At 39.4% G+C, this 26,604-nt stretch overlaps 1 protein-coding gene across 9 annotated transcripts in view; it reads left to right on the top strand.

Moving 5' to 3' along the window:
- C13H9orf135 (chromosome 13 C9orf135 homolog) overlaps positions 1-26,604 on the top strand; it is a 249,536-nt gene that overhangs the window by 67,840 nt on the left and 155,092 nt on the right. For 5 of the 9 annotated variants that reach the window (XR_003523802.1, XM_027616385.2, XM_027616389.1 and 2 more), the window contains 3 exons: positions 584-692; positions 11,264-11,382; positions 13,133-13,201. Coding sequence is in view for 8 of the 9 variants with exons in the window: in XM_027616385.2 (XP_027472186.1) it covers positions 584-692; positions 11,264-11,382; positions 13,133-13,201 (297 nt within the window). In the remaining variant the exon portion in view is untranslated. Of the gene's footprint in view, positions 1-583; positions 693-9,130; positions 9,196-11,263; positions 11,383-13,132; positions 13,202-26,604 lie in introns of those variants that run through there. The other 4 variants (XM_027616390.1, XM_027616387.1, XM_027616391.1 and 1 more) reach the window with 2 other exon arrangements.

The raw sequence follows: 26,604 nt of genomic DNA, 5'->3' as shown, positions 1-26,604 counted from the left end.
TTCTGTCTACCCTTTTAGTCAAGATATTTAGAATATTTCTCCCTCTTCCATCTACATGTTTTTTTCCAGCTTATGCTTAATTGTCAGCTTCCTTTAAACCCTCTTTAGAAGCAGGAAGCACATGTTATAAATCCATATGAGCAGATACTTTGCTCGTTCTCATTTTGAAAAAAACTTTTAATTAAAATTCATGGTAGAAAAAATTGCTAAAGTGGCAAGTTGCCTTTCTAATTTATTACCATATCTTATTTTAGAATTTACTTTTGGTAACTAATGTACATTATTAAATAAGGTTCACTTCTTTGGAGTCACTGAGTAATTGCTGTGTTGGATAAGTATTGTTCTTATGATATTATTAGTTTTATCACATGTGCTAAGTTGTTTTTAGGAAGTAGCCTCAGCATTACTTGAAAAGAGATGGAAAATACTTTATATATCCCACATCCAGTGAATTAATAATTAAAACAATGTCACAAATGCCATCAATTTTCATTGGATAATTTTTTTGAAAATTTTAAATGCAATACATGATAAAAAAAAAAAAAAGCTAAACCCCTTAACAGATTCTAATTTATTTTTCAAGGCACCATGACCGAGAAGCCTATCCAAAAGATTATGATATAGAGGGTCCTGAAAACATAAAAAAACTGTATAATTCAACATATTGGCGACTTGGAACTGATGAACCCCCAGTAAGTAGTTGCTGCTGATTTCTTTAGATCTTGAATCTTCTTCCTAGTGAAACGTGGAAAAATAAAGGGAGGAGCTCTTTGTTGGTGCCACCCCTCCATGCTGTGTTGGGTACTTAGGCAGATGACTTAGTCACTGGATGCTTCAATGATGTTGCCTGTAAAATGTGCACATGTCATAAGGTTGTTGGAGAAATTAAATGAGCTAAAGCAAATAAAGTGGTTGACTCAGTGCCTGGCCCATAGCAAGTGCTCAAGATATCATCCATGCTGCTATGATGCTGTTGCTGCAGCCACAGCATTTTGTTCCATGACTCCTTTAATCTTCACAATAACCCTGTAACGTAGGTGGTATTCTCTCTATTTTATAGAGGGGGAGAAACTCCTAGAGGTTAAGTGACTTAAAGTCCCCAGTTAGGGAGTTGAAGAGTGTGACTTTGAATCCATTTCTTTGATTTCAAGTCCTTTGTATTTGTCGTAAGGCAGTAGAGTTGTGAGTTATTAAAACACGCTAGTATTATTCTCCTAACTTTTGTATGACCCAGTTCCAAAAGGAATATTCATTGCACGAGTACTTCCTGTTTGAAGTGTCATGAGTGGGTTACTCCTTGGCTATTTAGGTGCCTGCCCAATTGGTGTAAGGCGGGAGCTCACCTCTCCAGAGACCCCCAAATTTTGTGTCCTACAGTGTCAAGAACTTTGGGCTATTTGAAGACTCAGTTCGGCCTTATGGGATGACTTTTGGGCTGAAGAGCTGGTAATTTGACTAGGGCAGGTGCAAATGTGTTGAGAAGACTAGGTTTGTATCACACTCTGCCCCCAAAGGCAGGGCCATTTTGAAATAGAGCAAGCCAAGGAAGATCCATAATTCTATGTTGGACATGGGTCTAGAAGATTCTCAGTTCTCCAGGGTGATGGGAATGAATTAGCTTGGCAGGGCTCATGCTTGTTTCTTCCTGCCTTTTATAGTTAACAATGGATAGAGAATAATAAGGATAGCCAGAAAAATGGACATTTATTATAAAGATGCAGCTGCCTGGAAATGGAATCAAGGACACTTACAGGAACCAAGACATCTCTAAAGCAAGACATCCTCCCCCCTCCTCTCTTTCTCTCTCTTACACACACACACACGCACACACACACACACACACACCAGTGTCTCATTGACGTCCTGATTTTGTGCTGCTCAGTGTCTTTTTGCCCTACAGCTCAAATCTCAAGGGCATTCTGATGGTTTCCTCAGTTTCCACATTGGCCTCTTGCCTCTACACCAGGCTGCCTTTTTGGTCACTAGCCAGCGCATGGAGGGGTTCCCAAGTCTGGTGCTCAGTTCTGTTGGTAGCCACTCTGCCCTGCCCCACCAAACCCAGCTTGGCCTTGCTTTCTTGAGCCATGGGGCTGTGTGGTCAGGACAAGAGCAAGTGAGGCAAAGCACACATTTCCTGGCATGCACGTAGCATCTTTGACTCTTAAAAAAACACTTATTTTTGATTTCCAAAGGAAAATGTTCTTGGTCTCTGGGTTATAGGAGGAAGTTAGATGAAGTGAACTGTGAGATGGAGGAACCTCAGACTTTCATTCTGTACATTATACACATTACAGCAGTCAAGACTCAGGTCTAATAGAGGTTGTAGAAATAAGATAATATTTGCCTTCTCTATGACTTTTGTTCGTGGTCATTGAAATCTTTCCTTATTGTTCCAGGTTTACAGATATATTAGATAGGAATGAAAATAGATCAAGGGGTCAACTATTTCTGACAAAATTGCTGTTCTCATATCCTAAGAGTAAGTTACATTTTTCTAGACTTTTTGTGTATAAAGCACTTGTTCACCCATCTTGTTTCTTGCACTTCTCAACAAAGTTATAAAATTGACAAGAAAGATATTATTATTCCAGTTCTAAACCCAGACCCACTGATCTTAAATGATTCACCCAAGGTCCCAGGAATTAAAAAGAGGGGGATACACAGAGACTTCATATTTTCATATGTCAGGTGTGATGTTAGATGTAGCAGAAGGATGGTTGAGTTCTTCTTCTTGCCACAGAGTTTTGATAGAGACCTAAATACTAGAATACTCTCAATAGTTGGTGAAAAACACACATCCTAAAGCAAGATGCTAGACCATCTAGGCAGGACCTGCTAAGATATTCTAAACTAGGTTAGGCCAGTATGAGTGGTTATGTCCGTGAAGACTAGAGTTCAAGGATTTATTTCATTGTGGGATGCATGTCCCTTCTTCCTCAGGTGAGAGGTATTTCAAGGAAATAAGAGAAATTAATATGTGTATCCTGGAACTTAGAGGGCTTAGGGTCCAGGTGTCTGACACTTGTGAAACAGCAAGGCCCACCGGCTGCAGGATTCCACACCTAAAGCAGCACCCAGCTGGGAAGGTGAGAAGCTTAAATCTAATACAGTTAGCAATTTTGATGATTTCACTGGACTGGAAAATTTCATAACTAAAATGAGATCCTTCTCAAGATTGAGGGGCCTAGAAAAGTTATGGGACTTGCATAAAGTTTCCATTAAGCGAAAGGAAGAACTAGCCATGGATGGAAGAGGCAGCTTGATTAAAATGAAGTTGCTTCATGATTGCATCCTACTGATGGGATAGGATCAATTCAGTAAGATGGTTACATGAACAGTGCCTCATTTCATCCTCTGGACAACTCTTCAGGCTAGCACTCTAAGTGACCACATTGTGTAAATGAGGAAACCGAGGCCAGGTGAAGCTCGATCACTTGTTCAAAGTCAAACAGCAAGAAAGTGCATTAAAAATTAAAATCTATTTTTACCCTCTGGTTCCAGAGTCTAAGATCTTAAATACTTCTCAACCTGTCTCTTGGAGTGCCAAGTGGTTCCACTTCCAGCCTAGCGGCCTTTTTACCCCCCAAACACTGCATCCTCCTTGCAGAAAATGAACCTGATTTTTTTTTTTTTTTGCTCTGGCTTGGGCGTGTGTTGGGACATTGGTTTCTTATGTCTTATCTATAACCTCTGTCTTGTTTCCTGAATTATGTCCACAAACATGCTAGCTAGCCCCATTCCATCTGTTTCCTCTCCTACATGTCTTAGCATTTTTGGATTTTTGCAGTAATGCTGCTTGAGTGGTTGCTTTTTTTTGACCATCAGTATTTCTATTCCACTGTGTGAAGTTCTCCTTGCCCTTAAATGCTGCTACTGGGGCTAATGTGAGCATTGTTTATTTGTAACAGGATTTTAAATAGGCCTTTCTTTGTCTTTATTTTGGCTGAGACTCCAAAAGGCCACAAACAAATCCATAGTCCCATGTGCCAAAGTGAAATATTATGCCGCTTAGGTGAGACCCTCGAAGATGGTGCCCTTAGGTCAGTACTCACATGAAGGATATAAGAGGATTGAAATCCAAGAAACCAAAAGAAGAGTTTGAGAGTAGAAACAGGGCTTTGGAAAAGGCGTACTGCGAATCTCATCTGCCTGGGGAAGGGTGCCTAAGTGAAGTTATAGATAAGAGGCGCTGGTGATCTTTCCAAAGCAGCAGAGCAGAAAGAGGGGAACTAGCTACATGTACATCATTGGTGAGACAAGGATTATTGAGTACTCAGGCCCAGAGGTGGCTTTTGGGGATCAGATGTAGAAGAGAAATATGACAGCCATTTTAGAACCTGCCCAAGAGGCTCTCATGTAGGGATGGGAGGGACAGTGACTGGATTCCCAGGGGCTGAGGCAGGACAGTTAAGTCCAGACAATGCCATCCTGTGTCATGGAACATAACCATTGAATGTTTCCAGAAGGGATCTCAACAAATACAGAACATTCTAAAAAAGTCAGCTTTGAACATCCATCAGTGCCAGAGAGGGTCAGACATCAGACATGCCCAGAGGAAACCAAAACAAGAGTATACTTCTACCTTTCTTGCATTTGCCTCTCTCCTTCCTCGTATCCCACATCTTAAACCCTCAAGAAGCCAGAGGGAATTGAGGAGTAGGGAAGAAGTTTAAGGGGGACAGTTGAGAAGAAGCCAACTGTGCCTGCTTTTCCCACTGAGGTATGCCAGGCCAAAGCTGACCTAAACGACAGGAATGAATCTTTCATTTCAAATGAAGTTTTGGCTACTACATGGTACTGGGGATTTTACTTACCTCAGTGAGACTTCTCTTGGGACAAAAGTAGCCAGAAGATGTTTGTATTATCTGAGAGTGGACATACAGGTCCTGGCAATTGTCCTGTATTTTATCAAGGAGCATAAAAAAGAATTCGCCTCTCCAAATATCTGTGGATAGGCAGTGATAGAGGAAGAACAAATTTGTTTTCTGTTTGTACCTACTTACAAGTCCCATTTGTTCAGTGAGCTAGTTGCCCATTTGTGTAAAAAAGAGCAGCCCATTCACATCATCCCTCCCTATCCCCTTTCTTTACTTTAGTTTTCTTCATGGCATTTAAATCACTGGATATACTTAAGACTTCTTTAGTTGTTAATTGCACATGTCTCTTGACTAGAATACTAGCTCCATGAGAGAAGGGACTTTGGTTTGTTTTGTTCTCTGCTGTATCTCCAGTTCCCACAATGGTGCCTGGTCCAGAGTGGGTCCTCAATAAATACTTGTGGAAGGAAGGAATGAAGGAAAGAAATAAGGAAAGAGACAAAGAAAGAAGAAAAGGCAAGAAGGAAGGAAGGGAAGAAAAAATGGAGGGAGGAAAGAAGGAAAAAGGACTATATTCCACAAATACATATTGAGGCCCTGTTATTTTGCTAAGTGCTGTGGTAAGAAACAATTCAAAACAAGGTCTCTGTACATCAGGAACTCACAGGCTTGTGGGGAAAGTGCAGGTGTACAACCACAGTGACAAAGTGTATGATGGATGCTATGATAGGAAGAAGATCAAGATGTGGAGAGGGACACCTGAACTGAAATGGGTTGAGGAGAGGATCAGGGATGGTTTCCTAGTGGAGGTGGCCACAGCGAAGCTCCTGAGCTGAATCTAAAGGAACCATTAGTTGGTGAAATTTGGAAACATACCAGGCAGGTTTCAGTGGTGCCATAATTGAATTCCTACCCCAGTGGTCCTTCCGGCTTCAGGAGAGCACATAGGATGCAGTTTCCCAGACAAGCACTCATTCAAGCCACTGACTTTCTCTGATTGTTTAATGAGTCTAAGCAATTTATGGAAAATAATATTTTAAACTATAGCATTTTGTCTTGGTATTTTATTTAAACTTTATTCAGATGCTGCTTAACTATACCAGAGTGAGTCCCATGCAAACTAAAATGTTCAGGAGCTCTTCTCTCGTGGTTGCTTCCTTTGTAAAGTCCCTCACCCAAGAATCCTCAGAACACTACCTCTGTCATGATCAGTATGTAAGGCTGCTTTTGAGGAAGGAAACTTCCTCAAAACTGCTAATAATTAAGTACAGAGTACATTTGATGCTGTCTCATAGAAGGTGAGAACGTATCAGACATAAAGGAACAAAGAAAACCATGCGTGATTTTACTAAACAGATTTTTCTTATACGGCTAATGGATCAGTGCCGAGGCATTTCTGGACCTAACAGGACAACGTGGATGAGCAAATTAGGCCAATACTAGTATTAATAGCATTACAGTCATTTTGGACTTTAAAACGGTAAATAAATGAATGGTACAAAAGTGTGCTAACATTCTTTTTATGAATCGGTAAAGGATAGCCAAGCAAGTCTCAAATATGAGCTATTTTAGTGGATGAAAATATGACATTTAAAAATTAATGACCCTAAAATGGATATAAAGGGATATAATTATACCAGATCTCAGAAATTCAATTATCTTTTACTTAATTGGTTCAGGTATTTTTTTTTCTTTGATTGGCATTGTAGAATAGTGTTTTGATCATAAGACTATACTTACAGATGCTTCTTGCATTCAGATCTAAGTACCTGAAAGGGGCATATGGATCAAATTTTTGTAGATGGAATAATTTTAAATGCCACTGGAGGAGAACCACTTAAGCCAGGAAAAAGGAAGATGTTTGGGGTGAGTGGGTGATGGAGTCAGGGTCTCCTCTTGCTTCAGGTTTCTATCATCTCTGAGCTTGGGGTTGATGCCACCAGTTCCAGCATCCTCTCGTGGATCTACTTTGGATCGTCTTTTCTAACATCAGCACAAGTGCACCTGCCTCTTCTGTTTCAGGAATTCTGTATAAATTTAGGCCAACTGAGTGTACTTTCCATGTCTACTGATGCAGCTATGGGTTTATTGATTCAAGTGTGTATCTGCTCTGTCATTTTTAGGGATCTGGGACAGGAATGAATGTCAGCGTCTGCCATTTTGATCCTGTCACTCGCCTTCATAATTCTTTTTCTATAGCAATAATCATGCCTCATTTAACTCTTAGAGAAATCAGATTTTAATTTTTCAGTATATCAGTTTCCCAAAGCATGTGCACTGTTATGTTGAACAAATGGCACTCAAAAGACGCAATCACACACACACCTGTATTCTTTGTCTCCGCTGTCTATTCACCCTGCTTCGTGGAGTGAGTTCTTTTCTGTACCCCTGGATAAAATGTTATGCAGATTTTATAATTTTTATGGTCACTCTTTGATCATAACAAGTCTGTTGGTCCCGTTTCAGTAATTAAAGTATCTCATCAAAATGGTGAATTTCATTTAAGGTGAAAGATTTTCTCTTCCTCCAGCTAGACTGCTCCAGGCCAGGGAAGTCTGTCTATGTGGGGAGGGTTGGCTGATTTTCTAGTTCTTCACTTGCTCTGTTCTTTCCTTCCCTCAGATCACAAGACAACTAAAAGGCCCTCTTGTGATTATTCTACCAACATTCATTACTTAAGTGAGACTGTTTTTGTTTTGTTATCTGAGGTGATTATAAGAAAAGATAGAAGAGGTAGTAAAAAAAAAAAAAGAATGAAATTATTTTTCTGATCATACCCCGTGTGTCCCAGTTGTTCAAAATAATGATGGGGAGGGAGCCTCACTGATTCTCTGAGATCCTTTAAATAATCTCTGTATGGAACTACTACTGAGTTCTCCTAGACATGAAAATAGAACCAGAATTTCCAAGAGCAAAACTGCTGAGAAATAAGAATCATCCCTTTTTAAAGATATAAGACTTTTTATGAAGTCTTGGTATTGCTTGTTGATGATGATGACCTTTTGGCAAAGGTACAAAAAAGCTACAATTGGTAGGGGAAGTGCTACTTAACAGGTAAAATAAAACTCTTCAGTTATGACTGAAGATCTAAGATGATAGATGCCAAGTTCTTTATTCCAAAGTGAGGTGCCAAATCTGTCACATAGAACATGCAAAGCATTTGGGTGGTAATTGATTCCAAGCCTCTTGGTCTCTCATACACCTTGAAGATTAAAAAAAAAAAGAAAGAAAAGGTTGAAATTGAAGAGACCTGGCTGAGAGTATTTGGAATTTGGAGGAGTCCTTTAGAGAGAACTTATATGTTGAGTTCCACCCCTCCTTTCCCCATGGGATAAGCTACTTCCTGCTGTAGTGTGGGGCCTTAGGGAATTTGAATAACTGTTACCCTGAAGTTGGGGAACTTGGTTGACTGAGGTCGGACTTATTCCTGAAACAGCCTGTGGCATCACAGAGGGAACTTGACTTGCAAAGTATCTGCACTTCCTAAAGTATGGGTCAGAGGAGTCTGCTTTCTGGGAACCCTATAAGCAACATAAGAAAGAAATGTCAATTAGCGATCAACTAAAATGAATCTTTCCAAGAGAGATTCTTCTGGGGGTCAGTCATCCTCAGCAGAAAGAGTCTGGTTACCCTCAAATGTGGAACTTGAGGGGAAGTTATAAATGACTTTCTCTTTCCCTGTACCAGTTACCCAGTTAACAGTTACTGTTCTACTACTGGGATTTCTTAAATGCCACACATATAGGAAGAGTTCATCTTGGAAGATTAGAAATTGAGACTTTAAGAAAAATGGATACTCAGGAAAGTGGGGAATAAGAATGATGTTATGAAGTGAACTTCCTAAACACACATTAGATATTTTTTATATTACCATTTGACTCAAGCTAGAACTTATTATGCAAATTTAATGGAAATTTTAGTGATTATCCAGCAAGTTTGTGCTCTGTTAATTTAGCAACCTCACATACCAAATTGCCAATCTCCAGTTTGTGATATATATATATATATATCTGTATCTCCCAAAAGACTTTTAAACATATGCTAGTGCTTTTATAAATTATCCACCCTTATGTCAGGTTATGAACATTGCTAGACCAAAGTGATTTTTCACATTAAAATGGTTTGGGTTTGGTTTGCCCACATGCAACAGAAACCAGAAATCAACAGTGGCTCTTCACATAAGGTTTTATTCTTTCATGTAAAAAGTGTGGATGATAGCAGGTCAGGACTGGTATGGAAGTTTGTCAGAAACCTACTCCTTCCCGCTTTCTACCCTGCCATCCCTGTGCAGAGCCCAAGATGGCTGCCAGAAACCTGTCATTATGTCCACATTTCATGCAGGAGGAAAAGAAAAACAGAAGCGGGACCTTTCCTGGAGGTTGTATAAATTACTTCCATTTATGCCTTGTTGTTCAGAACCAGTCACTCGTCATATTTAAGTATAAAGGAAACTAGAACTGAACTTGCTGTGATAAGCACTGGGTGTTGTATGGAGTATTGAATCTCTATATTGTATACCTGAAGCTAATGTTACACTGTATGTTAACTAACTGGAATTTAAATAAAAACTTTAAACATTTAAAAAAAATAAAGGAGACTAGAAAATGTAGTCTGAAATACCAGGTCCCTAGCTAAAATTTTGGGGTTCTAATACTGATAAATATGGGAGGTCTCAACTTGAGGGACATTTGCCCCTGATAACAGGAAATAGAGATTAAGAGTGGGTCCTGGAGACAGATGGCTTCTCTTTCATTCTTGGCTCCACCACTTAGTAGGTTGTAACTTTGATCAAGAGTCTGAAACTTTCCATGTCTTTATTTCCTCAGGTGTGAAGCGAGAATAGTAGAGTTTTCATGAGCATTTAATGTGAAGACATTTAGAATAGTGTCTAGCCATGTGCTGTTGTCATTACCATTATCCCCATGATTTACTGCAACTCACTAAACTCTAGTCAGTGGAGCCTCTGGAGTTTGTTTACTACACTAGCCTGGCACTTCATAGATTTGGATTGATGAATGAATGGGTCAGGCTGCAACATTTTAAATTGTGGAACTTCTACTTTCACGCTGGTTTACCTGGGCCTTGCTTATTCTGTTTCAGCCTCAATTTTTCTTCCTTAAAATGAAGATAAACTATGCCAAGTGTTTTTCCTTTCTCCCTCCAGATCTACTTTACCCCCGTCTCAACCCTGCTCTTTGCCACGGAGGCTGACCTTTATGGACAGCTTCAGTGATCTTCCTTGCCCTCTGGCTTTCTGTTGGGATTAGCCTGTGGAAGGCACTTACAGGTGCCTTTGGATCAATCTTACACATGAAAATGGTGCCTAGTAATTTTTTCCCAAAAGAAATGTCTTATTTTTTGTTAAAGTGTATAATATGAAGCTCAATACAGTGTCTCTTACCATTGACTTGTGAACCTGGGAATCTATGAGGAAGAGTAGTTGAGGAAAGGGTATAGGAGTCAAAGCTGGCAAATTGGGCTGGGTGGCTGGTGATTCAGGAGGTTGAAGTCTCAGAGAGCAGTGGTCAGAGAAGCCAAAGATCTACAGAGCCATGGAGTAGACCAGGGAACCAGGGCCAGAGATTATAGTTAAAATTGCTTTGAGTAGGATAGTTTCCTAGTTATAGAAGAGCTTTATTATACCAACCTGAAGTGGACCAAAGGTGTTTGACTATAGCTATGATATTTTTCAGTTAAAGTCTCCAAATATCTAAACAGAGGTTTCTTTTTCTTCCCTTTTTTTTTTTTTTTTTTTTTTTTTGAACAAAATCTGGTGGGATTAATGTGACTAGGGCTTCATTGGATGTCTTCAGGTTTGGAGAAAGTAATGGGTTTTCTTGGTAGTGGTGAGTTCTGCTTCTCTTCTGTGAACCTCCACATTCATGATCTTCTAGAGTTTGGAATGGAAAAAAATATTGAATCCTCTGCATCCATTGTTTGTAAGATGCCCTAAATGTTACTCATGATGCTGCTTCAATTGGTTTGAGTACATTTTACAATTTGCAGGTCTTTCTCATAGTAATAAGTGCTTGATAATTTATTGAGTAATCCTCTGATGGAGAATGGATGATGGTGGTGATGGTGCTGGTATCTGAGTCTGATGTGATTTACAGAGTGATTGCTACAAACATTTTCTTCCTTAGGGAAATTAAAATATACTAACCTTGAGAAGAAAGTAGAAAGCACATAGAGTTAGTATTTAGTTGAATGCATTTCATAGAAACAACCAATTTGATTTTTTATTTTCCAATAACACATAGTAAGGAATTGCCATTTTCACATATTTACGATGAAATAGTTGAACTGCTATGAGATGGTACTTATTTTTTAATGTCAACAGCATCAATAATTAAAATCAGAATGTATTTCAGAAAATATTTTAGTAACTGACCATTTTTGGCAATGTATGTGTTTTTCTTATATGTGGCTTCCATTTTTTTTTCCAGATTTGGATATCTGAAACACATGAACAGATGGCACAAGTTTATTTAAACAGAGAATTGGCTAAAACAAAGAGAAAGGCTTTATTGAATGACAAGACAATGAGCTCTGGGATTATTGAAAGGTATTCTTACTACTTTCCTTTGCTTACAGAACATACACATGCAGGAAGGGATTTGTATGAGTAATGAGGAGGTGTAGTGGCCCCAGCTACACGTTACTGGACCACATCAATCACAATGAACATATCTCAAACTTCCATCTTTCTGTTCATGCCATTCCCTCTCTCTGGAATTCCCTTTCCCTCAGTTGTTTGCCAATCAGCATTACCCTTTCTGGGTCCAGTTAAAATGTTACCTCCTCTATATGCATTTCTTTCTGGTCAGTGTTCTGACTATTTGGGTTTGAACACCAACTCCGCAATTTACTTGTGAAGTAGTGTCTATAATCTTCAGCTTGTCAACCTATATAATGGGAATTATAAGAGTATCTACTTCATAGGTTGCTCTGAAGTTTAGGTGAAAAGAAGTATGAAATGTACATAGAAATATTGCCTGACAAGCAGTAAGAATTAGGGTAAGCCATCATTGATCAGGATTAATTGCTCTTATATTCTTGCCCTCTGAGCATTTTGTTTAGCATGTTCTGTATAACAGTTGGACTTACATTCTAGTTATTTATATGTATGTGTGTTTCCCCTGAAATAGTTCCTAGAGAGTAGGAACTATTTCTTATTCATATCTGTAGTCCTGCAGCTTGGCACAGTGTCTTTCCATGGAAAAGTCTTTCCATTCATCCTGTCTTGTGTTATAATTGTTGGAAAATGCAGTCAAAACAATGACAAAATGCTGAATTTTTCATTTACTTGTCGGGACATTTTATTTTGCAAAGTGCATGAAAGTTGCAAACATGAATAACCTTTAAGAAACTATCATAAAAATTCAGCCCCAGCTGTAACCACCCATGCATTTGTAATAATTTTCTTCATGGTTATACAAGTTATAATTGGAGGGAGGATTCAGAAACTGACCAATCCCGTTAATAACTGGTGCTCCTGATATAGCATTTTCTTTTCTTTCTTTTTTTTTAAAAGATTATTTATTTATTTATTTGACAGAGAGAGAGATAGCAAGAGCAGGAACACAAGCAGGGGGAGTGGGAGAGGGAGAAGCAGGCCTCCCGCGGAGCAGGGAGCCTGATGCAGGTCTCGATCCCAGGACCCTGGGGTCATGATCTGAACCGAAGGCAGACACTTAACAACTGAGCCACCCAGGCGCCCCCCCCACCCCGATATAGCATTTTCTCAAGTAAATCAGTTTCTGACTACTCGCACCGTCATGGTTATTCTTGCTCACATAATCAACAGTTGAAGCAGTGCTTGACTTGTTATTGCTTGAGCAAGTTGAACTGTACCCACCTCCAGCTGGTAACCTCGTTCACACAGGAGCTTCTGTTGACCTACTTTCCCCCCATATTTAACAGGTATATCTTCAATTATAGGTACTATCAATTTTATTACTATAATTATTAATATAAAACCACAAGCCATTTCTCAATGCCAAGCACCATTATTTGTTTGATCAGTCCTACCTAACGCCATATTTTTACTACTATCACTCCCTATCTTAGCAGCCTGAATAACTAGATTATTAGTCAACTGCAGTCTAAATAGTACTTTCTTTGTACGGAACTGCTGAGTCACTATTGTACACCTGAAACTGATATAACACTGTATGTTAACTACACTGGTATTAAAATAAAAAATGAAAAAAAAAAGGATAAAATAATTCAGTCCCAAATTAGTTTTGTATGACTTTGAAAGTTTATAAATGTCAGTCTGACATGTTTTCTAAAAATTATTGTCTTGTTTCCAGGGACACTGGATTACCTGCTACAGGCTTTGGAGCTCTATTTACTAGACACCCACCAGATCGGCATAAAATGTTAGTAGACTCTAAACTGCTGCAGATTGCACAAAACATTTCTTAATCAAGGTTTGTTTGTGGAGGTGAGAGGGTGAGGGGTATACCAAGGTCAACAAAATACCCTTTACAAGGCATTTTACAGACTCCTTTCTTTTAACAAAAGGTTTTTTCCCCATAATTATACAAGCACCAATAATATCATCAATCCTCATTATTCAAGATTCCATATTTGCAAATTCTCCTACTTGCTAAAATTTATTTGTTACCCCCCAATCAGTATTTAGGGTGAGTCATTCATGGATACGCATAGAGTGGTGAAAAATTTGAGCCACCCGATGTGCACAGTTCCAGCTGAGGTGGAACAAAGCACGGCTCTGCCTTCTCATTTCAGCTCTCATACTGTACACGAGTGTCGTTTTCATGGTCTATTTAGTGCCATGATTTTTGCATTCTTTTGGGTGCTTTTTGTTGATGATTTTGCTGTTTGAAATGGCTCGTGAGTATAATGTTAAAGCACTGTCTAATGTCCCAAGCACAAGAAGACTGTGATGTGACTTATGGAGAAAATACGTTAGATAAGCTTACTTCAGGCATGAGTTATAATGCTGTTGGCTATGTTCATTGTTAATGAATAACAATATATATTAAAATGTCTTTAAACAGAAGCATGCATAAAACCATATGATGTACTGATTGTTTGATGAAAATGTTGTGGGCAGAGGCTCTCAGGAACCTAATCTCCTGTTTCCCCTAAGAGCAATGGTTCAGTATTTGCTAATTCAGTGTTTGCAACAACTTTATAGAACATTACTATGAATAATGAGAGTTGACTGTAGAGCAGGAAACTGCTATTTTTTACTGATAAAAGAAATATATTTATTTTGGAGCAGCATGACTTTTACCATACAAAAGAAATTTGTCTTCCACTCATCTTTCTAAAGAAGACAAACTTTCCTAATTTCTGTAATGATATATAGATAAGTGATATGGAAATATAGGTACTTACAAGCATGATAAAATTCTAAGTATCGGGTTGTGCACTATGTAGGATATAGATGCATGCCATCATTACCAGAAACTTGGATGTTTTGCTTCCTTTGAGAAATGTCTGGCATTAGAACTAAGCTACTTTGCAGTTTGCCTGGGGTCAGGGTGGGAAGTGTCTTAAATGAAAGTGCCCCACCCCATCTCACAGTCACTGGTAATTCTGGCCAGATGTTCTAACAGTGCAGGTCCTAACATTGATTCCTCCTGTGAGGCTGGCCTGGCCTATGTCTCCCACAGCCTGCTGTAGCATACCTAATTGGGCTGGAAGGTCCACAGGGAGTATCCCCAGAGTGATCCCTGAGGAGGGTGGACTTCTGGCTTCCATGAAAGTGATGAGCTAAAAACATTCCACTGGCACTGAAATCTGGAAATTCCAGCAAAGACATGGAAAGGCAGAACGAATCCAGAGGTAGACTTAAAAACTGTATCAAAATTTTGAGAAACTCTAAAGAAAATGATGGGCTAGTGGAGGAGAGGGCTGGAGATGGGAAAGGGGAGAAGAGAGAAGACAAACGTGGAAGTCTCTAGATGGAGTCTTGGGCCAGTCCAGGGTGGGAGCTGTGATCTCAGTCGGCAGGCTTAGACAGGAGCTGAATGAGTCTTGTCTATTGTGTTTGCAAACATGGAGTATATGCTCAAAGTTGGGTTTTCTATAATGACTTTGCCTGCTGTTTTCAGTCCAGGACAGAAAATGAAACACCAGGGCCCTACCTAATAGATGATTTGATACCAACAGTCTACCTCCCTGAAACTCTGATCTTAGTGTTGAAATCTGTAATGCCAGCTCCAATGGCCAGTGGGGCCTGGAGTTGTCTCCCCCAACTCCAGTTCAAGAAAGCAGTCTCGGATACAGAGGAACTAGGTGGTGCATCTACAGGAGAAAGAAATGCCAACTTAACTGCCAAAAGCGCAGTTAAGCCCAGAGACCTGCGGTAGGGGCGCTTAACTCGATCTCCCTCCCTCACAGCGAAGACACCAGCTGACCCTCTCTTTTCAATGGGCCACCTTTGTAGTCATCAAAGCAGAGGCAACCGATGGTCTCAGGAATACTACTGATGAAGTCCCAGTTGAAAAATATCACGACACATCTAAAGAATAAAAGTATCATGAAGAATGACAGGACATAGGCAACCTACCTATACCAGAAGAAGCAGACCTGATGGAACAAATGGAACAGGAATTTAAAGCTGTATTATTTGGGGAAATAAAGGAAAGAGTTGCAAAAATAGGGAAAATAATAAAAATCAAGTTGATGTTCACTTTCCAACAGCAACACTGGATTGCAAGAATATAACACTGAAGTGTTCATAGAAAAGAATTTTGAGCCTAGAACTATTGAAATGGGAGGGTCAAGTAAAGATATCTTCAGGCACACAAGGACTGGTTTCAGACTTACTATCCTGGCATGCATAATTATAGAACTGGGCAAAACGTAGTAGGCAACTGTTGTCAAGTGTTGGGTAGCAACTGGGTGGTAGCAACTGTGCTCCTTGAGATGAGAGGGGAGCATTTCATTCTCCCCTGACTTACTCTGTGAGGATACTTCTCTTGGCTTTGTGCAGGGAGGTGAGCCCAAGGGTAGAGCAGTATTCTTGTTGAGCTGGGAAGCAGGAATAGGAATTTAGAGCTTCTGATGTGACTCAAATTTGTAGGACAGGGTATCGGAGGGAAGAAAGTTGTGTGTGGAGGTGGGAATGGGAGTCTGCATGGGGTTCCCCTTGGGCTCTTGGTCGAGGATGAGGCCCTGTGTGCACTGTGGGAAGAATAGCTACCCCTGGTTTTAAAAGATCATATAGAACTGTCGGCAGTGTATTCTGAAATTTTACAATGGTGCTGCCTCCTGCATGGTAGTATCGTGTCACGGGTCCCGGGGCTATGTTACCTGCCTTCAGATCCTGGCACTGCCTCTTACCAGCTGTGTGATCTTGGGCAAGTTGCCTAGCCATTTTGTACCTCAGTTTCTTCATTTGTAAAATGATAATTATAAAGGCATCCGTGTTCCGGGGTTGCCATGACGATTAAGCAAGTTTATATACATAAGATAGTTAAAACAGTAATCGATGTGTACATGATAAGTGCTATGCAAGTCAGTTGGGCCAGACCCCCAGGAGTCTAGAAACTCCTATCTATCAATTCAGGGAAGTGTTCTTCGTTTACTTCATTGATGATTTATACCTTCCATTTTCTGTGTTCTTTCTTTTTGGAAATCCTTTATTTGGATGTTGAATTGCTTGGTCTGGTCCTCTAATTTTCTTGTCTTTCTGTTTTATTTTTGCCTTTAGTATCTACTCTCTCTTTCTTCAACCCTACTGTTGAGTTCTTTTGTTTTTTGTTTTTTTGAATTCTTCTGTTTTTATAAGATCCTTTTTAAATTTCATAACTGTAATATCTATCTAGGGATGGTAATGATTGTTTTTCTTAAATTTTTTCTCTATTTCCTCCAAAATGCTTTTTTGTTTCTGTTTGGTTTTTTTAGTGTATGGTATCTATCTTCCATGCTAGAGGCTTTCTTGAGATATCTGATAATCAACCCTTGCTTTTCTTTTCCTGATTAAGAGACTGAGAGTGAAGCTAACTGCCTTGGAGCTTTACTGGAGGGATCTAGGTGGGTCTGTTGTCCCCGCCCCCCCAGAAGCCCTGGTGTCAGTAGTCTTTCCTCCTGGGCTGGTCACATTCCCCTTGAGGAAGCACACTTACTTGACCATCTGACAGGTGAAGGGCTGGTGCCTGTGTTCTTGGAGTGAGCAGGAGATTTTGCTGGGACATCAATATCAATCTTTCCATTATGTATGGTCACTGAACCATGTTGTTGATCGATGACTTTCTTTTTTACCCTTTCTAGTGAGTACATTTCTAGCTTCCTGTTGGAAGAGAGGAGGAGCAGTTACCCTTTTCATGTTCTCCTTATTCTTATAGGTTTATTTTTTAAAGCCTCTTTAATATGGTTTTAGTGGAGCTTTTTGAAGAAGCAAAATGCAATGTGTACCTGTAATCTTACCTGTGAAGTTGTCAAATCTCATCTGAAATGTCACCTCCTCCAGAGAACCTTCCTTTCCTACTGTCACTCCCAGCCCCCATGACTTGGTAGGGCCCTTGTGGGTGTCCATGACACTGTGTGCTTCTTTCATCCTAACACTATTCATCTTGGTTGCAATTACTTGCATTCCTGTTTGTCTTTCTTGCTAAACTCAATGCTCTAAAGGGCAAAACTGTTACAGCTCTATCTCCAGTGCCTGAAGCCATTGCACAGTAACTGTTTCTTGAATGAATGATTATTTCTGATGTGGAACAGAAAATTCTTTTTTTTTTTTTTTTTAGTATTTTTATTTATTTTTGCAAAAGAGAGAGAACAAGCGGAGGGGGAAGGGCAGAGATGAGCAGGGAGCCCAATGCAGGACTGGATCCCAGGATTCTGGGATCATGACCTGAGCCAAGGGTAGATGCTTAACTGACTGAGCCACCCAGGTGCCCTGGAATACAAAATTCTAATGAAAGAGAGGTATATTGCTGTTTCCTAGCTTATTTGATTTAGGGCTTCAAGACCTGTAGAACCAAAAGTTGTTCTGAGTTCTATTCTGGTGAATGCACTAGAAGACATAATCTTTTAGAAAATCAGTCCTTTATTAGTTTGAATTGCTGAATTATTTGTCTTATTTGATTGCATATTAGCAAGGAAATAAATACATGAGCACCTTTTCCTTCACTAATTCCATATGTAATTTCTTTTTTCAGTTAATGTATACTAATTACAGTGTGTTCCATACCATAGAATGCTGTGATGTTTTAGAATCTTCTCTCTTTAATATTAAATATTCTTTTGCTCCTTGCCAGCTGTACAGCTGTGGAAGTTAAATGTCAACTTTAAAAGGCAACGAATAAGAATGAGTTTGCTCAATGGACCAAAGTAATGTGCTTCAACTTATAAAAGAAAGGCTGTAATCATAATGTAAATTTAAACTTCTAGTTACCTCTTAACAACAAAAAAAATCAGAATATAGGAATAGCTTTGTTATTAAAGAGACATTAGTCAGATGCATTTATCTTAATTTTTAGATAACATCCTTTATATTGTGATGGCATTTGATAGTCTGTTTCTTTTCTCACAACTCAACTGATTGCCAACCCATTTTATTTTGGGCCAATGTGAAGAAGACACATCCTTTTCCTCCTTAAACTGGCAGCATACATCTCTGGAACATACTGAAAATTAGAGCTAGAGTGTTTGGAGACCACTTGTCACTCCTGACCTTAACTAGAGAAAAGGACTTTGTGGATAATTCCTTCCATATAAGTCACAGACTGAGTGACTTTTTTTTTCTTTTAGAGAACGAAAGAGAAAGAGTGCAAGTGGGGTGGGAGGGACAGAGGGAGAGAGAGAATCCAAAACAGGCTCCATGCCCAGCACGACCCTGAGATCATGACCTGAGCCAAAATCCAGAGTCAGACACTTAACAGACTGAGCTACCCAGGAACCCCGACTGAGATAAATTTTTAAAAATTGTGATATAGGGAAGAGTAAGGTTGAGACTAAAAGTGATATCAATGACTTAACTTTAAAAATGAGATTTATATGATTGAGCTTCTCTAGAACTAGAGTTATTGTTTCTCTTGAGAGTTGGTTATATTTCGTTCCAAGGAATTAACAGTGACCAGGGGTGGAAGGGGTGAGAGGGAGGCCCAAAGACCTCAGCCATCAACAGTGTTCTTCTGGTCTCAGATGGGGACAGTTGCATGTGTAGGGCATCTCTGACATATATTCCTTTTACTACATGGATAGAGTCATTAGAGGCACAGAAACGTAATGAGAGACACATTTCTTTTAAGGCACATAGGAAATGTGGATAAGAACATGAATCTAATTAGTAAGTTAAGAGGCTTTCTTTGCCCTTCTATCTTGTTCTCGAGAATTCTGAAGCAACTTTCACTTAATTTGGAAGCTCTTTATGGAAAGCAAATTCACTGATTATCAGAAGACCCTTAGATACATGATTGTCTCTTACAAAATCATTTTATGATTGCCCGTAGGAATAGACAGTTGTAGCTGATTCATTCTAAGAAGTAAGATTTTCCATGTATAATATTTGGACTGCATCTGTGACCATTAACCAACCAACCAACCAACCAACCAGAAACCAAAACAACAGAACAAACAAACAAAACAAACAACTACAAAAGCTATATCAAGCAGATCCAATTTTGTAAATGAGATTTAGTATAAATACAATTTTAAGACCTTATTTCTCAGAAACCCTTATTTAAATATGCATATGTAACCATGCATGGTCCTGGGATAATGGCTCATAAGAAAAACTAGTTTCTCTTTACAGGGAAAAGCCAACTCTGGCATAGAATATGAGCTGGGTCAGAAGCATGCCCATGGGGGCCTGTGTCAGTTTGAGGGCAGCCAAGAAGTACTGATTACCAGCCGGATGATGGAGAAGTATGAAAAGTAGACCTATTACAAGGACAGCCGTAACTATTGTCTTGTCATTTTGACCAAATTTCATTGTCTCCTAGTGGTAGTGTTGAGTGTATACTGTCAAAATTTTATAATAAATGTTTCTTGTTTCCAGAAGTCATCCAAATGCTTATGTGATTCACATGACTGGAGAAGAAAGAAATTAATAGTGTTTTGGACCACGGGGTAGCTATTTGGACTTAGTGTGGTTTTTCAGAAAAGGCATGGTATGAGAAAATAGGAGACATGAGTTCTACTTCTGGACCTGCACTGAACCTGCTATGTGACCTTGTGCTGGCTAATAAGCCTCTCTGGGTTCCAGTTGTTTCCATCTGCAAAATGAGGGTATTGAACCAAATGATCTGTAAAGTCCTTTCCTGCTCTAAAATGTTATAGTTCTAAGGAGAAAGGCATCTGTAGTCACATAAATGGACAAGTTAAATGAGGCCAAAAAATAGTTCAGGCAGTTAAGTTTTCATTGTTGGCGTAGAGCACTTATCCATATGTGTGTGGAGTGATTACTTTCACAGTAGCCATAGGGAGCTCAGGCCGCAGCTTAAACTCTTTCAATTTATTTCTCTCACTGGGGCATTTAGCATCTGTAAAACCTTTGGCACTCTTCAGAGGAAAGGGACTGAATATGAATAGTAAGAGGGTTTTTTTTGTTTTTGTTTTTTCCTTTTCTCAAAGTGCAGTGCAAGGTATTTGCTTTCTTCTCTACTCAGGCATTTATGTGGTGGCTTGTCTCTTGCTAAGATACCACCCAGATACTGAACATTTTTCCAGAGGGAAAAAAGTAAAAAAAAAAAAAAAAAAAAAGAAAAACCCTATGATGATGGTGATGAGGATAACAACAAAGAAAATGTGAAGTGGAGAGTGATACGGTGAAGAGACCGTGGAACAGGAGTGAGACAGACCGGAATCCCATTCTTGATTCCCCATCTTATTCATTGTAGGACCTTTTGCTTTCCATTCAGTGTAGGGTGGCTAGGCCATATGCTAATGGGCTGATTTTCCTCCTTACTCCCATGTCCCACGAGTCCACATGTGGGCCACAGGACCCAGGCCAAGCCACTCAGAAAGCATTCTAGGATAGTAATTGAAGTTTGGGAGAAGATGTCCTAACATTTTTCAGGTGGCAAGTTACAGAGGGCATCTTTCTGCTGGGGGAGCATTTATCTATAAATGAAACTAAGCAGAGGTGTGGAAAAAGACAGTTCTGATGGTATTCCTTTTATATGTGCTGGTATTTTCCTTCTTTTTTTTTCTTAATTGAGTTTGGGTTGGGTTTCTGTAACATAACTTTAATACTAATAATAGCAAATATTATATGGCCCATATTATGTGCCAGGCACCTTCCAAAGGTGCTAACTCATTTACTTCTGACAAAACTCTGTGACTTTGTTCCATCTACATTATCTACATTCTGTGGTGGGAAAAACAAAAGCACAGAGAAGTCAAGTAACATGTTCAAACTCTCAGAGCAGGTAAGTGATGAGCCAGGATTTGGACTGAGATTGTCTAAAGCCAAGGCTACTGGTCTTAGCCACTCTTCTGTGCTGCCTCTCTGAATACTAGGCTAACTAAGAGAACTCTGAACATGGAGATGTTAAAGGCTGCATTTAGGCAGGTCAGGACTTGAGCACCAAGCCATTAAGGGAGGTACTGGTTCTTCTCTAGAAATTTCTGAACTCAAATTTTCCATTTTTCAGATAACGTGACTACTGCTTCCTAAGACATACCTTGGTCTTGGCTTGGTACTTTTCCCCTGTGAGGCAGGAACCCTGTGTGAGCTTGTATCACCCACCTGAGCTCCCTGGAATGGGTGGCTTGGCTGGTATTGAGTGATGATGATGTTTCCAGTTGGCCAAATTTGCTGAAATGATTTTAGAGTCAACCTAAATCCTATTGCTCTTTGCGTAATTCCTGTATTTAGGGTATCCTCCCTTAGCTGATGCACGTTGAAACCAAACAGCTAAGTAGGTGGGACACTTTTCCATTTGATAATATTTGAGGGTATGGCTCAGGTCTTGACTTGGCTTGACACAGGAGTGTTTTAATGGTGGGTGACAATAACCTATTTTATTGCTATCCTTGCCGAATAATTCAAATAATTAGATAAGAAAATTTATGTGAATTGTGTAAAACTGTTGAATGACAGACCTGTACCTTTGAAACAAATAATACATTATATGGTAAAAAAAAAAAAAAAGAAGAAGAAGAAGATAGCAGGAAGGGAAAAATGAAGGGGGGGAATCGGAGGGGGAGACAAACTATGAGAGACTATGGACTCTGAGAAACAAACTGAGGGTTCTAGAGGGGAGGGGGTGGGGGGATGGGTTAGCCTGGTGATGGGTATTAAAGAGGGCACATACTGCATGGAGCACTGGGTGTTATACGCAAACAATGAATCATGGAACACTACATCAAAAACTAATGATGTAATGTATGGTGATTAACATAACATAAAAAAAATTTAAAAAAAACGAAAATTTATGTGAAAGCACTTGGTATAGTGCTTGTTAGATCTAAAGGTTTGGCATCACAGTGAATTGATGGCTGACTCAGACCACCCCTGTAAGTCTTTATAGAATCTAACTTCATTAGAGTAGCCATTCAAGTTACAATCTGACAATCAGGTTTATTTGCGTATTCAGGTATGCTCAGTGAGGCCCTCAAGGTAAAATTCTGAAGATAGCCTTATTCGACTTACTTATTTGGTCTCTAGCCTCCGGAAGTAGTCATCAACAATTCCTTCCTTCTCTGCACATGCATGCCATAGCTCCCATCAAGCGGCAGAGGTTATTTACTTGTCTTATAAATCTGGGCTGGCCTTGTGACTCACTTTGATCAATAGAAGGTGGCAGAAGTGATGCTCTGGGACGTCTGAGTGCAGACCTTATGAGACTGGTAGTTTCTACCTTCTGATTCTTGGACTCTAGCCAACATGCTGTAAGAAGCTCGAGACACATGGAGGAGAGCCAAGGCATTGTGTTTAACAGTTCCAACTGAGCTCCCAGATGACAGACAAAACCACCTGCCAGCCATGAGCTATCTTGGTTATTCCAATCGAGAGTCAAGTACCTAGATGACTATAGCTCTAATTGACATCACACAAAGCAAAAAACCACCCAGTTGAACCCAGTTATCCCACAGAATAATCAAAGATAATAAAGTGATTGCTATTTTAAGCCGGTAACTTTTACACTGAAGCAATAGGTAATTGAAACAACCTTCACGTCTGTAACTACTGTGATTATATGGCTGCTTCTACCATTATTCAGCTTATGGATGAATTTTTGTCATTGCTAATCCACTGGGGATAGAAGCAGTGCAAACTTTCAAGACTCATGAGCTAATAAACAAGTGAGTGGCAAAGATTTTCAAAATGTCAATATTATGGAATTTTTATTTGATCCTGACATTTCCTTTTGTTCCATGTACATTAATGATTAGCCTGTATTACTAGTATTACTCTTCATGATGTTGGAAGGTTATGTGGCTGTCATAATGCTATAATTACTTAAAGTCTTCAGTGGGTCTCAGTGGATAGTACTATACCATGCATCTTTTAGCTATAGAAGGGTTTCACAGGAACAAGAACTTTACAGCATTACAGAAATCTTTGCTTCTATTTGTATTTAATTTGATTCTATATTTGGCACTTACACAGTTAAATTATTACCCCATATAAGCCTCATATTGCTCATCCAAATGGCTTGCAAAAATTATTAGGCCTGAGGAAATTATATTTGTCCCCCATATCTGAATTCATTCTTTCAACATAATGAGTGCCTACTATGAATTAGGAACAATTAAGTATTCAGGATGTAGAGATAAAAGACACCCCATTCCTGAAGTAGCTCATGGTCTAATACATGAGACAGAAAAATAACCAGTCAATACTCACCTATCAGTAAGGAATACACTAGGCTAAAAGTAACAGAAAACCTAACTAATAGCAACTTGAATAATCAAGGAATTTGGTCAGCTGTTATGAAATATAAGGGGGTTAAGACTGGTATGGTACCCACATGATGTCATCAATGATGCAGGGTCTTTTTGTCTCTTTTCTCTGTAAATTTTGCTAGTAACTTTCATCCTTATAGTGTCAAGAGGGTTGCTATGCCTCCCAAAATCAATATGTTCTAGAAATGAAGAAGTGAGAAAATGAAGTAGTAGAGAAAGACAAGAGAGAAGGGAGGTCTAATGGCACTGTGATGGGCATGCCTGGTTCACAGAATACAAGTTTTCAGTGATAGCAGCTAAAGTTGGAGAGAGATGTTTGGTACAAAACAGTCAGGGCTTAAAAGCTATGTTGAGGATTTTGGACTTTATCATGAAGGCAAGAGTGAATGGTTTTCAAGTATGGGATAGAAACAATCAGATTTGTGTTTAGAAGGCAGAAGGCAGGTTGGTAGGTGACTGAAATTATAGTCAGAAGGCTGTTGAACTAATCAAGGCAAGACATAATAAGGTCCTGATCTTTAGTGATGGTGGTGTGGAGGAAAAGAAGGTTTCATGTTTTAGATATATTAAGAGGGAAGAATAGACATCTACTTGGTAGCTGATCAGTTACAAGGGTAGAGAAGACTCAAGGTAAGAGAGAAGAATAGATATCTACTTGGTAACTGATTAGATATAAGGGTAGAGAAGACTCGAGGTTGATTCCCAGGCTTCTGGTTTAGGCACCTGGGGTTAATGGGGTCATTCATTAAGGCAGTGAAAGTAAGAAGAAGAGCAAATGCCAGATAGCAGGTGGATAGTTGAGACTGGAGCATGAGCAAGGTCACTGTGTCAGCTCCAATTGCTAATATAAGTGTCCTAACTAGTTCCTCTGCCTCCAGTCTTGTCCCTTTCAATCCATTCACCATCCTGCAGCTTGAATATTTCAATTAAAATGCAAAGAGAACCATGTTCTTCCACTCTTTAATTAGTATCATTGCAGTATTGTATTTTTTCTTCTTGCATTAATGAGCACATATTATGTGTCTGGCACTGAGCCAAGGGCTTTACATGCCTTATTTCATTTAATTCTCATTCTTTGAGATAGACCCTGCAGCTATCTCCATTAAAAGGGGGCTCAGAGAGGTAAAGTAACTTACCAAAATTTCCTTATGTAGTAAGCACCAGAACTGGGTTTTAAACTCATGTCTGGTCTGACTGCAGAGCTTGTGTCTTTAATCACTATAATACATTGTCTTTCATGCTTAAATGTATAGAGTGCTCCATTTCCTTCAAAGTACTTTCACATGCATTATCTACTATCTGTTCCCTCCTAACATTTAGCCAAGGTCCTATGAGTAGGTATCTTCCTAATTGTATAGGCAAGGAAATCAAAGCACAGAGATAATCAAAGAATCCTATTTCTCATTAATTAATCTATCCATCTAGTCCATAAGTATTTATGGAAGAGATACTAAAGGGATAATTAAGATGTAAAGGGTTTAAATGGCTTGCTCAAGGTCCCATGACCACTTGGTGGTAAAAGCAGAGACTATAATATCTGGGTTTCCAGGTGTGCTCTTGTTGGAAGGAGAGAACTGCTTCTAAACTTCTAGGGAAATTAGCAAGGGCTTGGCTTGGATCAGCAGTAAAAGCAGACTCAAATTGTCCTCCATTTCATCTATTATTTCCACTTCTTGCCCACTAGCTTCCTCGAGGTTAATTTCTAGGGTGGACCTAGAGGGTATAATGCTAAGTGAAGTAAGTCAGTCCAAGGACAAATACAGTATGATTTCATTCATATGTGGAATTAAAAAGCAAAACAAATGAACAACAAGGAAAACAAGAGGCAAACAAAAGACCAGACTCTTAAATACAGAAACAAACTAGTGGTGGCCACAGGGGAGGTAGGTGGGGGAATGAGTGAATTTGATAAAGGGGATGAAGAGTACACTTATCATGATGATCACTGAATCCAGGTATAGAATTGTTGAATCATTATATTGTACACATGAAACTAATCTAACACTGTATGTTAGTTATTTTTTTAAATGAAGGAGTAAACAAAGATAGAGAAAGATAAGAGAGCCCCCCAAATAGAAAATCCTTCACAGGAGAGCTGTGACAGTTATCCCCAGGACTAAGGCTCCCCAACGTCCTAGCTATGCAACAGCTTGGGAGACTAGAGCAGAAGAGAAGTCTCCAAGAGAAAATGTTCTCAAGAAGCAAAATTAACTGAACATACTGAGATGAGAATTACTCAGCTGGGGAAGTTTGAGGGTAAATTAGTGGTACATTAAAAAAAGGCCTGGCATTCAGCAGATATGGAAGAATGATCAGATTTGCTCTGTGTGGCTTTGTTCCATAGGTAGAAGGAAGAGGAATCTCCACTCAATACGAGATTTAAAAAGAATGATGATTTCTGTTAAGAATGAGACAGAATTTCCCAGGGAGGTTGTAAGCTCCCCTTCTCTCTTACCACACAGTCAAGTGGGATCCGTAGCCATAGGGGCTATACCCATCCTAAATGGTGGGTGCTACCTCTCCTGCGGTCAGCAAGGGGATTTATTCCAAATTAATTCTCTGCTTTTTTGAGTCTTTGAGTCACTTACTCAGATTCAGACTCTTAGGTGGGACCATCTGATAGATGACTGAGTAGATGTCACATGCCCTTATTGTTGCTGCCGGGAAACTGGGTAAGAAAATATCTGCCCCTCCTTCTGACAAAACAGAAAAGAAGCAGTTGACCTTTAAAGTTCTTCCAAGTTTAAGAAACCATGATTCCATGGGTTTTGGTATATCATCTTGTCCTAGATTCACACCTGTTACCACAGGGCTTAGTGCAGTTGTAGGCATTTTAACTAATAGCATGGCTTTAATAATAACTTCAATATCAGACTTCTTTTCCTTTTTCATCTTGCAGAACACGTTTGGTTGTTCTCTAACCTATAACCGCTAATGGTTGGAGAGG

This window comes from Zalophus californianus, chromosome 13 (genome assembly GCF_009762305.2).
Source record: "Zalophus californianus isolate mZalCal1 chromosome 13, mZalCal1.pri.v2, whole genome shotgun sequence".
NCBI lineage: Eukaryota > Metazoa > Chordata > Mammalia > Carnivora > Otariidae > Zalophus > Zalophus californianus.
The sequence above is the reverse complement of the archived record's forward strand: the minus strand, read 5'-3'. Positions and strand labels throughout refer to the sequence as shown.